This window comes from Haliotis cracherodii, unplaced genomic scaffold, assembly GCF_022045235.1.
Source record: "Haliotis cracherodii isolate W230 unplaced genomic scaffold, xgHalCrac1.p SCAF_8, whole genome shotgun sequence".
In the NCBI taxonomy this organism is placed as follows: domain Eukaryota; kingdom Metazoa; phylum Mollusca; class Gastropoda; order Lepetellida; family Haliotidae; genus Haliotis; species Haliotis cracherodii.
The window spans coordinates 9,179,316-9,195,025 of record NW_027266341.1 but is presented as its reverse complement, the minus strand read 5'-3'; the positions used below and the strand labels follow the sequence as shown (position 1 = coordinate 9,195,025).

General features: G+C 38.9%; 1 protein-coding gene across 1 annotated transcript in view; it reads right to left on the bottom strand.

Moving 5' to 3' along the window:
• LOC139449470 (glutamate receptor-like) overlaps positions 1–15,710 on the bottom strand; it is a 113,934-nt gene that overhangs the window by 22,686 nt on the left and 75,538 nt on the right. Inside the window, exon 8 of the mRNA XM_071230887.1 lies at positions 3,671–3,778. Within this exon, the coding sequence (XP_071086988.1) occupies positions 3,671–3,778 (108 nt within the window). The remainder of the gene's footprint in view (positions 1–3,670; positions 3,779–15,710) is intronic.

The window sequence follows — 15,710 nt, the reverse complement described above, 5'->3', positions numbered from 1 at the left end:
TTCATATTTTATACGTTTACTTGAATTTAACATACATCCCTTTAGGAACAATAAGTTGAGATTAAAGGAAAGAAAAATAATCAACATTCATTAATGTTTTGAGCTGTCTACTGTGTATCCTGACTGGTCTATCATTATCAAAGAAACTGCCTAACGGCCTATATTTATGACTGTGCTAAGTGGCTTCGTTTGACACTCCATCTTCACAAGCATGTCACTGTATAGTCATGTCAGTGTAATGGTATCCTAAGGATGTTTCTAAAAGTATTAACTAGATTCAGTTTCAAACAATATTCGTAATACTCGCCGACAACCGTATTATCTTTCATATACAAAGAGTCGAACAGAAAACAGAAATCATAGAAATGCCACCATAACCCATCTGTAGGCCTTTTCTAAAATGTCTGCCCTATGAGGTATATAAATCTGTATTAAACCGGACATATGTATTAAATTGTACAAGTACCTTATCAAAGTGTCCGAATTCAACCATGAATTCAGCAGGTTACAAATAGTATTGCACATATCTTTAAATTACCACTTTCTCTAGTTCTACGCACGTGGTTAACACATATGCATAATTATGAATACTTAGCTTTTTTAAATTCATGCCTATCGTTTTGATACTCTCCAACGTGGTTTTCACGATGACGTCTTGAACGCACGTTTTGTTTTTGAGGGTTTTTGAGAGTAATATGATACAATACAAAATGAATAGGAATGTGCGGCGCTGCAAACTGATTGGTTGAATGAATATCTTTCTTGCTTAATCCCATATGTGGGAAAGGTGACATCCGGTTTGGCTAAACTGACGCCTCGGGGTGAGATGACTCAGCCAATGGATGGAACCTACGATCCTTCGCTCTTCGTCACTTGACCACGAAAGCATGACTTCAGTAAGATTTTCTTGACATTAAAAAACCCGAAAACGTTAAAGAATGTTTCAGTTTCAATAATCTAACATAAAACAGTCTTTTCTATGTATATTTTCTAGCATGTAGACGGCTGTTACAAACAAACATTTCCTCGGTCGAGAGCGACCACGTCTGGATGGTGATCGTGGGGAGGTTCGTTTTGAACAGTACTGTACTAATCTGGCTAATACCTCTCAGATAGAATTTGAGACAGAAGGCAATACGCATCGAGTGTATAGGTTGTGCTGTGCATACCGATGTTTGGTTTGTTCCTATCGTTGTGAAGATATTCCTTCACCGTAAAATAACTTTTTGTCAACCTTTTGCAGCGACACTAATTTGAATATCTCATTTTCTAAAAGACCATAAACAATATTTCCGCTGTTATTTCTGACAATGAAGAAACAGTGTTTGTTGGAGGCTTGTCCAATTAGCCAGACACTGTGTCATTTGCTGAGTCGTGCCTCATGCAAACCGAATGAAGGTCGAAATGTCTTTCCGACCTGTTTTGTGCCCTGCAGCTCGTTCAGTGTAAAAGCCAGATTTCACGTTGACTTCATGTTGGCGTATTGGTACATATCAGTCATAATGAATGCTTATTTCGAATTTGAAATCTTATAGATGAATATACTACGTAGCGTGTATTTCAGAAACTCATGAAGAGAAACCTGATATTGTATACTATCAATAGCATATTCGTTTAAATTTTTCTGAAGTTGCCCACATATTCTAGCGGAAAAGTAGCTGAGCTTCACCTGACGTGGTGTAAATTGAAAAAAATGCAGTGGACATTGCATTTGCTTATTCGTAATAGTTTGTGTTTTATCATTATAAATTCATTAACAAAACCCATACTCCGTTACAGCGACACTCCATGAAAGAGGGGTGGTGTAACAGCTCAATTAACAATGTCAGTTTCAGGTCTTTGAAAGGGATTTAGAGGAGGAAGAGAGTATATGGATGTCAACTTCTTTATTATGACCAACACAATGTTTCGGAGTATATGCTTACTCCTTCATCAGGTGATAATAAGGAAGAGGATAAATGGATGTCAACTTCTTTATTATGAGGAACACAACGTTTCGGAGTATATGCTTATCCTCCATCAGGCTAGACCAAGGCAATGTCAGAAGACACCAGGTGGTTGACGTTGCTTTTCAGCAAGCCCTGGCATTGTGTAAGCGTTATTTACGGTTAAACCAAAGTGTTTTTATGTGTACCGGATAGCTCAACAATCAGTGTGTGCAGTTCCCACTTTAAAAGCAGGTATATGAGTATCATGCTTTCAACAAACACGAAAACATTTAAATATGTGTACACGTGCAAATTGTGAATCGCGACCTGAAAGTCGAGGTGATGTCTTCATGAAAATATATTGATAGATGCATAATCTTTTTCAGAATAAAACTATTTTTATTGAAGTATATATGAAGCACGGTCATATTTTTCTGTTAGTATATTATACTATATACATACATTTCGACTTTTGTATTTCATGGACACTTGCACGTGTTTCTCGTTACATTTGGTAGTATTTATTTTCAACACTTGTGTAGTGTATACATGCAAGACGTATGCATAGAAGTTAACAACCAAAACCATATAGACGCAAAAAAACATCACTGCCTTTTTGTGGTGGTATTGTCAAAGAGATACATTTGGGTAGAATAGTTCATTCGATTAGGAAATGTCCTACTTATACGACAGTTGGAGCCAGGGATGTCTCCTGAATCACGAAGGACTGGAGCATCACACATCAAACATGCAACAGTTGAATTCATCTATGTCTTCATTAAAAGGTCATGTATCATGTTTAGTAGGGTTTTGAATGATCATGATGGCCAATGGTCAATAACCCATTGCAGTGAGGATCACCACAGAGATGAATGGAACGGGATAAAAAGACATTCTACCTTTCAAATAGCAAGCTGTCACTGTTTACAGCACAAACTCTTAATCTGACGTGAGCGTATGAGATACGGAGACATGATACGCCCACAAATATAATTCTTCTCACAGAGCGTGTAAAAGGTTAGACCTTTCGTGATTTACAAGTAATAAATGCTATATGTGCGGATGTATTCAAATGTATTCCGAATTCAATTAAGCCATGTGAGGCGAAACAAGAGACATGCATTTATCGTTATTACTTCTTTACGTTGAGAGTGTTGTCAATGGCGTAGCAGTTCCCATCGGCTTGCCGTAAACTTATGATCTTGGGTTCGACTCCCATATTTCTTGTATTGTCACAAACATACCCGAACTCTTTGTTTCTCCGAAGTGGTAAACGATGCATACCTACATCAGTTCTAGTATTCCTCGCACATCAAAATAACACGCCATGACATAACTGAAATACCATTCAAATCGACGTCAATACTAAACTCACTCACACTTGACGTTATACTCTTCTCAACTTAACATGGTGGGGGCCGGGGTTAGAATTGATCAACATCACTCAAGACGTACGCGTCGACTAAATTGTACCGAGAGGTCACGCTCGGTTTCTGGGTTTCACGGTGTAGTGATAACCTTCAAATGGGACGTTTTCAAAGTATCTGGCAATGGTTTATCTGCCTTGATTATGTACAGGTCGTCTCGATACTGGGTTAATGCCCCCGAGACGAACAACATTCACAAATTGTATGGATTTAACCAATTAGGTACAAAAATCGCATAATAATGACATATATATGACAGTCCATCACATGAAATATTGGCATCACTGAAGAAACAGCATTAGTGATTGGTCTTACCTTTTGAGGCCCATTGTTAAGGCTGACAGTAAACACACTCATCCTGTAATCCGTTCGTAGGCCCCTTCGATCAAATGCAACATTTCCTGTTAGACCACTGAATTTCACCTGCAGAAGGAAAGGGACAAATGTTAATGGAGACCCCTTACATAGAGCAGGATCTTTCCTTGAGTATTTAACCATTTTATTTAACTGCTTCCCATGCGCAGTATTCATCTTTCACTATTTTCTACATCTTGTTGGGTGCATGCATATTCGAGAGATTCCGGTGTCTGGCCAGGACTTCATCAATTCATTTATCACACGCTGAGAAGAAATCGTGCATCTCGTATGTAAGAATTCCTACTTAGACCAAACAACTATATCCAAAGAAAGACTTGGAAGACAAATTTCCGTTTTGTCCGATACAGTTAGAATGTTATCAAAACTAATCGAAAACACAGTTGCACATGAAACAATATTAATGTCTGGGATATTGCGAAGATAATGAGTTATGATCAATTGCTCTGGTTTAGATGATAATAACAACACATACTTCACAGTTGTGTTGTATATTCGGAATCGTATGATGGATTTGTAGAGTGGATATTGAGACAATGGAAATATATTTTGTTATTTATATTTACATTTCTATCGAATCTGTGATCATAGCGACACAGGCTTTGAATGCAATGACAGCTATAATGCTATGGCATATCCTGATAAAATGGCGTCATATACAATTCATGTGCCTTTGAGGAAAGGTAATTGGAAAAATGCTGAATCATCGAATTCATGCGTCCAGAACAGAGAGTTTGCTCTGTACAACGGTGTTAAAAGTTATCAGAACATCCCTAAGTGTAGAGACACTGCCTTCATACCCCCGTGTCGGTCCCAAAGAGTAGACACTTAATGAAACGTAGCCCACAAAAATCATATTTGTCAGCGTTACGTCCATAACCTTGCGAAAGACGCCCCGACATGTCTAACTGTATGCTCGGATTCAACATTAGTACGACATTTATCGTGACATGTTTTAATCCTGTATTGTGACTGGTACGCCACTTCTAACGAATCAACGTTAGTCCATACTTTTGCTGACCACCGCCCGACCGCTAAGGAATATATCTATTTTCATATTCTGATTTCATTTAATAAATGTTGCAAAAATAAACTCGTTATGGGTCTCTAACTTTCAATAGTTAGTGTTGCAATGCACCTGAGACTGAAAAACCGAGGAGCATCGACAACAACTTTACATTTAGCGCGAATCAATTACCATTATTCACGTTCTTTGACGTCACGTCTATCCCCTCAGTACATCAGTATTTATGAACTTATCGACCGCGTCCTTTTGTCTAGGAAGGACAGTTTAAATAATGTTTAAAAATATCTGCGCTGGATGATTTTTGACGAATTGATTCAAGTCTCGCGGTATTTCTTTTACCTTTCCACCAAGAATACCAGACCCATGAAAGTCCAGGACAGAATAGGTCTTCAGTAACCCATGCTTGACATAAAAGGCGACTATGCTTGTAGTAAGAGGCGACTAACGGGATCGGGTGGTCAGGCACGCTGATTTGGTTGATGCATGTCATCGTATTCCAATTGTGTGGATCAATGTTCATGAAATCAATCACTGGATTGTTTTGTCCAGACTCGATTATTCTTTAGACCACCATCATATAACTGGAATATTGATGAATGCGGCGTTAAACAACAAACAAACAAACCAAGTATACAAGCAAACAAAACTGGGCACACTTTGCACTCGGATAACATTATGCTTGATATCACGAGGGAAAATATTTTTATTGGCCATAAACATGACAGATGCGCAGGATTTAGAGTGAAGCGCCGATGCCGTATAAATATTTTCCTTCTAAGTCTTAGCTTCGATATCGTGTTCTGTGTTCAAGTACAGTAGCTGCAATAATCTCAGCGCAATATTGTTCTGTGTAGCAGGACACGTTCCAAGTTCTGTTGCACTGTGTAAACAAACACCTTTTTAGCTGTCTTGAAGAAATTTCATTGTCAACATGCACGCAAAACAACGGAGTGGAGTGGTTACATGACACTTACTGCTGGAATATTTGGTTACATAAAACAGAAGTAAGTGGTTACATTACACAGTGTGGTAGCATATTTGGTGACATAGAAACGCCAAGGACTGATTATGTTTCACAATACTAGCATACTTGGTTACTTTAAATGCGAATAAGAATGGTAACATTACACAGTGTCATTCGTGACCGGGGGGCGAGTCTTCTTGCAGGTTACGGAAATGGGCGAGTGGTGATGAATGTACACAGTGTGTTAGCACATTTGTTTACTTAAAATAGTAAAGGACTGATTACATCACACAATGATATCATTGATTACTTAACAGCGGAAAGGAAGGTTACATTACACGGTGCCTACATATTTGGTGACATAAGGACGGAAAGGACTGGGAACACTACATAAATCTAGCATGTTTGGTTACACAAAAACGCATAATGTAGTAAACTTGAAAATGTAACGAATCATTACTACAGAGTAAGCTGCTGTGTGGGAGTGAATCAACAATTAAACAAATTAACAAACACACTTACTTTTTTAATGACAAGTGAGAGAGTAGCGGGTGCTACCGGTATGGCAGCACTTGCTTACCCTTGCGAACGAACACCTGGTGTCATTACTGATTACATGTAATAGTCATCACTCTTTTGCCTTTTATACCTTCCGGCACAAATTCGAGACTGATTATTCTCTGGCGTTTAAAATTCCTTTTGAAATTTATATATGTGTGCGTAATTTAAGGAACTTCTTTTGATGAACTAGTTCAGGGCATTTGTATACATGATAATGTAATACAAATATAACTACTAAAACACCATACCTTCACAGACAGGATGACACGCCAATTAATATAAAATAACTCTAAATTACCTAATAATGGCCACATAAAATATAAAACGTCAATGCCAGAGAATTTTCCGCCGAAACCAGATTCCATTGAACGTGAAAGGCATAAGGACCGATTACTACAAACATATCTTAATATAACTTATAATGGCAACATAAACGTTTAAAATATTCATAGATCGCCGAGAAGGTGGTGTTTCCTGTTCATGTAGGTTTGGAATACCTTGGGTCAGTTATACAAGGATCCAGCACTCTAAAGCTTTTACGTTTTCTTTTGTGACATTATTCTTATATCAGGGGTAATGACTGGCACCATCGACTGCAGGCAAGGTTGCGTTCCATGGTACCAAACAGCGGCGATCGTGGGTTCGAATCCCGTTTCGATCAGATTACTAAGTTTGTCAGCACCACAACTGTGCTCGTGGATTTCATCAAAATGGTAAACGTCTGCAATGTATTATATATTTTATTATGAAGAAATATTTCATTAGGATGAATTGAGTGAGTGAGTGAGTTGGGTTTAACGCCGCTTTTAACATTATTCCAGTTATATCACGGCGTGTCAGCTTAATGTGGGAGGAAAGCCCGAAGTGATGCAGGTCTCAGACGTTTACCACTTCGGTGAAACCCACGAAGGATGAATTGAACATCATCAGAACAAGATATACTGTTGAAAACAGATTCCTGTTTCAAAGTGAATATACGAGAGGTAATGTAATATTCCTAATTTCGCGTATCCAATATCGTATGATTATAATACGTATTATATGCAATAATGTTCTAAAAAGACACACATGTATACAATTTGAAACAGAGAGGTGAATCTCACGCCTGAGACCCTATGAATCCTCTCGAAGGCACTAATAAATTTAGGAACAAAGAAATATTGCGTGCATTACTACTATTTCTAGACTGGTATTGAGTGTCGAAATCAAATGATCGTTTTTTCCCAGTCTCATTTGGTAAGAAGGCCAGTGTGTCCATGCGTTCAAATTGTTTATTGAAATGTGACGTTATCAATTGATTATGAAAGCAAAAGCGGTAAGTGTGTCGCTGAGTCAGTTCAAAGGTTGGAGACGTTACATAATATCATCGACTAAAGAAAATATCAGATTTCTGTAACTGGCATGTTTTCATATGAGGTCAACGTCGATTCAGAGCTTTTCAGAAAGGATGTTATACTTATGTAAATAAGTTATTATAATAATAAAAACAACAACAACAATGTCAATGTACTGATTGATGGTACAGAATTGAGTGTCAACCAAACAAAGTATAATATCAAATCGGCTAAGACCCAGCCTATCTGAACGACCACTGCATCGTGCATCGGGTTTATGTTCAGTGTGTTGAGAAGAAGCAGCCCTGCAGAATCCTTCGCTTAAATGAAGTCGGCTGGCCTGAAATGTGAAACCGAAGGCTTTCTGTTTACTGCTCAGGACCAGTCACTTCCAACTCGAAACTGTCAATGTTTGATTTTGCATCAACATGTAAATATGAAATTTAGAATGTGCAATGAATTTAATGAGACTGTCCAACACATTGTAAGTGGGTGCCCTGCTTTGGCACAAACACAGTATCTTAAGCGACATGATGGAGTGGCTTGATCATTTTATTACCGTCTTCGACATGCCTGCAGTTTTGACACAGAGGTCCATCTATGGTACGACCCAAAACACGTGGAGGGCGTCATGGAAAATGATAAATAGAACATATTTTGGAATAGGCCCGTATACAGCCTAAGTCCTATCCAGGCCAACATACCTGATCTTGTCCATTTTGATAAATCCAATGAAATCATTTACGTCATTGAGATTTCTGTCCCTTTTGACACCAATGTGATTGACACGATTCAGGATAAACAAAGTTATGCGGACGGAACTCGCTTTCGAAATGTCACGCTTTCATCCCAAGCACCAAGTTGTCCGACTTCCCATTGTTCTCGGTGCCTTAGGTTTGGTACCTCTCAATCTGTTGACTGACGTTGGGCTTTTTTAAATAGATATAAATAATTACCGGTTTTGCAGAAGCAGAAGAAATGCACGTGCCATTTAACGGTTGCTAAGTCTGTTATTTTCCAGTAGACCACGATGTTGCTTGCCAGTAAAAGGAATTACTACATTACCATTATTGATTTGGTTTAAATATATTCATACGAAAATTAAGCATATATGTCATCAAACTTCACATTCTGCTGCAATTTTATTGTAATCCGTGAAAAAATACAACGAGCAGTAAGCAACGCTGTATTTTGTTTGACCATTTTCGCTCTTTAATCAGAATTGTAAACGAATACTCGAACTCAGTGGTTGTACACAACTTTCGCACTTTGGCGAGGTAGAACCATAGCTTTCACGTAACCTTCAGATCAACATATGATATCGTATCCCATGCACGTCGTTCAATAATTATAATGGACTAAAAGGATCGGGTGGTCAAGCTGCTTGACCTGTTATCATGCCTAGGTGGGGATGATTCTTCTTTTCAGTTACTGGTCTGTCAAGATTCGAGGGGACAGGGGAGTGCATCCACATATAGGCGGTGTGCTGATGGTTCGGTGTGTGTATGGATGGGTGGGTGGGGGTTGGTGGTGGGCAACGAACGGACGGGACTTGTCATCCCCAACGGCCAGATTTACAGTGATGACCTTCTTCAACCCGTGGTGTTACCATTGCTTACTGCGAAAACTGCGATCCCCATGTAAACTGAATCTCATCGGTATGATGCATGTAACATCACTTATGATACCGGTGTCAAATACTTTACTATCGCATAACCATTTCTTTTTTTCTCATTTTAGGCAACCACCAAATATGGGTGTGTTAATAATTTCGATGGTAGTTTATGTTCACATGACAGGGTAGGTTCGCATATGCATTTATGTACATGTGCATACGTGTGTGTAGACAGAATTCTCTAAGTGGATTCCCCACGGGATACTCAATCAAGACGAGAAACGATTAACGTGGTTTAATGAGGCTTCTTAAGCAATGTTTCACGCAGACGTTTTTTTTTGTATTTGTGGATAAAGACATTGATTTTCGTAGAAAGATTATTCTGATGGCTTTGAGAAAGTCAAGTCTACGTATACAATCAAAAGTGTAATTTTTGGAGAGTGTATTTTAGCCACGAGGGGGACACATATCACCACTGTAGTCATTCATAGTCAGTTATGCTGCTCTTTTTGTCATGTTGGCAATACAGTGGCACTATAGATTGTACCGGCATTTTGTGTCCGTGTCATTCATCTAATGTCAAACACATCCGAAAATGACTATAAAGATGAAATACAATATCAATGATGCTTCACAACAAGCAATGTTAAATGCTTAATCTGTTAAATCGACGACGTGTGAATTTGAGTGACCGAGCGTAGTATAACGCTGCAGTAATCTATCTACATGTAGGTCTGGACCAGGGAAGCCTGGTACTGTAAAGAAACAAATAATTTCGCCATCGTGGCACGATTACAGCCCTTTCCAGTCACAGAGCCTGACCACCTCATCCACTTTAGTAGCCTCTTGTCTATAACACAGTGGTTCGTCAGGATCTATTCTAATCCGAGGCCCGGCTTACAAATGTGAACATGCATTGTCTATAGACCTGAATTCTCGGGGCGTTAAACGGAATCTTGTGTTTGGGTACAACTAAAGTCGATTTCGCTGGCACTACATACTTTGGTGATAACGCGAAGCATATAAACGATGATCTTAAATCGATTTTGTTTCTTCAACACACCTTACAAAATCCAGCAGATGTATGGACATTTATTACACAGACAGGCTGTTCGCCTTACTGTATATTGAGCCAATATCCCTGGAAAAAGATGTATGGTGAACATTAGGTCTCATCACTGCCTTCTTTCATCTCTAACGATAAGACAGAGCAAAGCATGAAACGACACCAGAACGTGCATATTAGCAGCGTCCGCTCTAACACAGAAAAGGATGATTGCATTTGCTTCTGAAGTAAATCGTTGCCATGCCAGCTTGTAGACATATAAACAGTGATTGGGTACAGAGACTGTCAACTCGGTTGCTTCAATCGAATTCTTGTCAAAGATTTCTAAAGCCCGTCATGAGAAATGTCGTGCATGGTAACAAGGTTCTCAAGGATGAAATCATAAATTACGTGTTGGAAGCACTACTCACCTCAAGGCGAAATGAATTGCGAATAACAGTCTAGAACTTGTTCACAATTATGTTCGGGCAGCCATCTACGTAACCTAGTAAACTGAATGTTGTCAAGTCTCTCGTGTGCAATATTTGACGCCTGACAATTGTTTGATATTACCAGCGTACTATAAGGACTGAACTCGACATTAACCCTATCTGGAGATGACAAAACGGTTTTCGATCTGTGCATCTGAAAACGAGCTGTCCCCAATGTGCTGATTGAAGATTGACGATAAAGTATAACATACTTATCCGACAGTGTAAAATGTCAGAAATAGGCAGCTTATCGGGAGATGCGATAAATACTCAACACAACCTCCCGCGGGACATTATTTCTCCTTTGAAATATCGATTCCATCTGTAAATATGCTACACCTTCCCTACCACCATATTGAATAGCTGTAAACCGTTTGCAACTACTGCAAGACATCCTAAAAAAGACTGCATTCCGTGTACAAAACATGATGTGAGCAGATGCACAATTAATTAAAACAATAGGTCACTGGACGATATGTATGTGCTGACAGAAATGTGCTGTGAAATATATTCTGGCTCGTCGTTTCTATGAAACAAATGTATATAGGTGTATTTAAGCTGGAACAATACATGCCACTGTATGGAGTTTCCTGAAAGAATAGATCCCCAATATTCCATGTCTGCTTTAAGACAAAAAATGAAAGAAGAGGGAGACCAATTTTGTGACTTTACCGATTGTCTGTCATCGTGTCCCGGTGGCGTGGATTGTTGCACAGAGCCATTAGCTTTCCTTGTCCAGATTCGATTATTTACAGACGGCCGTGATATAGCTGGAATATTGCAGCGTAAAGCTACACCATGCCGTCACTCACTGTACATCCAGTCACCCCATCTCCCACTAGCTGTTACAAATTATGACATAATTTCGATACATGATCCTATACATTTATGCATGGTGTCTGTCTAGGTAAAAAAAAGAAGCTGGTCGATGGTTGATGCAAGTTTCCGTGCCCTTACAGATACCTTGCCTGCAACATGGGAATACGCAGACAACCAACCAACCCAAGAAGAGTCACTATTATCCCTGAGGGACACCGGTGGGATTCAAAGCTTTTCAGTATTCTTATATCGTGCGTAAAATGTCGTAGGTTGTTGTCGTATAACATAAATAAGACTGTCACTTTGCTGCCCGAGTCTCAAAACATATCCCTACTGACCATGTCACTAGTGGACAGACATGGCGGATCCTCGAACTCAGATAGTTGTAATTATGCCCCAAGGACGAAACTTCCCATCAAGCTAAGCCAAAGGACTGTTCGGTAATTCAAATAAAGGAGACTCCCAGCGCATTAAGGTTTGACTCTTCTGCTACTCTTGGATCACGCCAATGATAAAAACATGACTGTAACAGTTTGGGACATTGCGTGCGATTGATACCCGGTGAATTGGTTCCAATAAGTTTAATTGATGACATTGAATAGTCGACCGCCTGGTTTGAGTTTCAATGTTTACGATTACACTTTTTTAACCCCCTGCTGTTTCTTCCAATCTCATTTCGTTACAAGAAATGAGATGAGTGATTTTAGTTTTTCATGTAGCTCTGTGAGATGAACTATTATTTATTCAATGCAGATTGCAGTGACATGATTATCTGATTTATATTTTGCCCACTGTTGGATCAATACTATTAGGTTTGGCTCAAAGATGACGGCATGAGTAATGGTTACAGGGCATAAGGAGTCACATTTCATTTACAAACAACGCTCACAAAGTAATAAAATATGAATGGTTGCTTTTTTAAAAAAAATATGATGTCCAACCTACATTAACAACTACAGCTTGATTTGATGTATGGAAGGAGGCAAATTAAATTCACTTTGGTACAAAAAGGCTTCAAACACCGCCAGGAATATAGCATAGTTTGTATTTGGAAGTGAAACACACTGCCATGCATGTTATGGGTCAGGTATTAAAATGAAGTGGCATCAGCTCAATGAAGGATAGTCTGATACTACATTTTCTTTGAACATGTTTGAGAATAACATTGCATGAATGCTATTAAGTGATGCTTTTGATCAAGAATTGCTATCATCTCTTGTGAAACATTATTGTGCCGTTTAAATTCAAGGAGGATGGTGGCTGGGTCGTTTCAACACAAAATGCAATATATTGTTCATTGAACTGGTAATTTGAATTTTTATATGCAAATGACTAGCTATTCAGTTCGTTCCTCCAAAATGAGATTCTATCAAAGAACATAATTGGTCCTAGGGTATTTGTTTATCGAATAAACATGTTCATGTGTTTTTGGCAATATAAAATTATCATCTTGGCCGCAGCAACAATCATAAACTATACACAGAAAAAAACATAATCTCTGCACATGAGATAGGGACAATATTAATCGTAATCTCTTTTACGTTTTTTTAAACTTTTGCTTCATGTAGTGTACGTTGAGCCGGAGAGTGATCAAACGCCTACGTGGAATGCAGGCGTTATATCTGAGCACCACTTAAAACAGGGAGAATCGGTGGCGTCAGTCGAAGGATTTGCTGTCTGGAAGAAGCCATGTGGACACAGGAAGAACTGTAATCATATGGTCTAATGCGGGAAACGATTGCTCTACGTAAAATTAACCCTGGAAATACTAAAACTAAAAGAACTCAAAAGAAGCGGTTCCTCGTATAGCTTCCTTCGTAAGACCACTTAGGTTAAGTGGTTCAGTTGGTTTACTGTACGCTCTAAATTCCATTTACCGTAACTCGCGATATACTTTGATTTACCCAATGACACGACGCATTCTAATTTACCGTCACGTAGTACATGGCCAACTTTGATTCACAGTAACAAACAAGTAAATTTGATAAACAGCAACTCAAGACTAACTTTGAGTTACGGTAAAACAGGCCTAACTTTGGTTAACTGTAACACAAAACTGAGATACTGTAACACATGACTAACTTTGACTTACTGTAACACAAGTCGAATTTTGGTTTACTGTAACACAAAACTGAGTTACTGTTACACATGACTAACTTTGACTTACTGTAACACAAGTCGAACTTTGGTTTACTGTAACACAAAACTGAGATACTGTTACACATGACTAACTTTGACTTACTGTAACACAAGTCGAACTTTGGTTTACTGTAACACAAAACTGAGTTACTGTTACACATGACTAACTTTGACTTACTGTAACACAAGTCGAACTTTGGTTTACTGTAACACAAAACTGAGATACTGTTACACATGACTAACTTTGACTTACTGTAACACAAGTCGAACTTTGGTTTACTGTAACACAAAACTGAGATACTGTTACACATGACTAACTTTGACTTACTATAACACAAGTCGAACTTTGGTTTACAGTAACACAAAACTGAGTTACTGTAACACAAGTCGAACTTTGGTTTACAGTAACACAAAACTGATTTATTGTAACACATGACTAACTTTGACTTACTGTAACACAAGTCGAATTTTGGTTTACTGTAACACAAAACTGAGTTACTGTTACACATGACTAACTTTGACTTACTGTAACACAAGTCGAACTTTGGTTTACTGTAACACAAAACTGAGATACTGTTACACATGACTAACTTTGACTTACTATAACACAAGTCGAACTTTGGTTTACAGTAACACAAAACTGAGTTACTGTAACACAAGTCGAACTTTGGTTTACAGTAACACAGAACTGAGTTACTGTTGCACATGAGTAACTTTGACTTACTATAACACAAGTCGAACTTTGGTTTACAGTAACACAAAACTGAGTTATTGTAACACATGACTAACTTTGACTTACTATAACACAAGTCGAACTTTGGGTTGCAGTTTTAAAACATCTAAGTATTATTCAACAGTATATCGACTATATATATCTGGTTCCCAGTCGACAAAACTCCCCGCTCAATATCAGCTGTGGGTATACCCGTTGCCAGGTCCAATGTCAGTCGAGGGATATTGGTCAACGGCCACTGACTGAAAATACTCATGTGTCTAACGTCGAGTGGGGTTATCCGGTCATTTCAAACACACATTTTCCTCTAGTGCCTAGAGGCACAGGTGTGCTATATACGTGTGAACGAGGCTGTAAATAGTGTGGCCACCTGCTTCTCCAGTCGTAAAGAACATGACGACTTTGATCTCCCTGTCAACAGTGTCAATCCAAAACACCCCTCGTCAGCACTCGTGGGTCATCGAGGAAGTCTAGGTATGAGTCACAGATGGGTTATGTTCTTGTTCATAAACATCAGTGCGAGGCCGTGCCTTTCTACGTATATTGGTGCAATCATCCAAATACTGCTTTTGCGTCCACAAACGTGTGATTTTTTGGGACACACATTATGTTTATGTTTCATAACATACGTGCACCGATTTGACAGGATACGCTGACCTCTTATAATTAGCAAACATCTGATGTCATCACTTTTTTCATAAACAAGTGCTCATGATATAGTCGGAATCGTAAAATCGACTGCTTTTGGCAGAGATTTCTTGTAGATACGGAAAGGCTTTTGTCGATTGTATTTCACCAGTGGTCAACGTCTAAGACCCGCATCACGGCTGATATCTAACATCAAGTTGACACGCCATGATGTAACTAATATGTTCCAAAGCGGCGTAAAGCAAAACTCACATACTGACTAACTTACTCAGTGAGTGGTTATTATTGCGGGGGCGCACTTCAAACGAATCTCCTCACTTATGAGATGCGTCACGTTTCCGACCTAGTTTCAGTGATAGGGTCAGCGAAGTCTTTAAACTCCCACGAGGCCTGTCCTAGTTTGCATGATGCTGCCACCTATACAGATGCGAACTTCCACTATATGATTGTTCTTCGAGTGATCACATGCCACCAGCGATACCCGATATACAAGTTCAGATAAACATGACAACGTTTGTCTACCTATGACTAAAACATCCACATGCATGGGTCTTGACTCATACATAAAAAATGGCAATCTTTTTCACATGTCATCCAAATAACC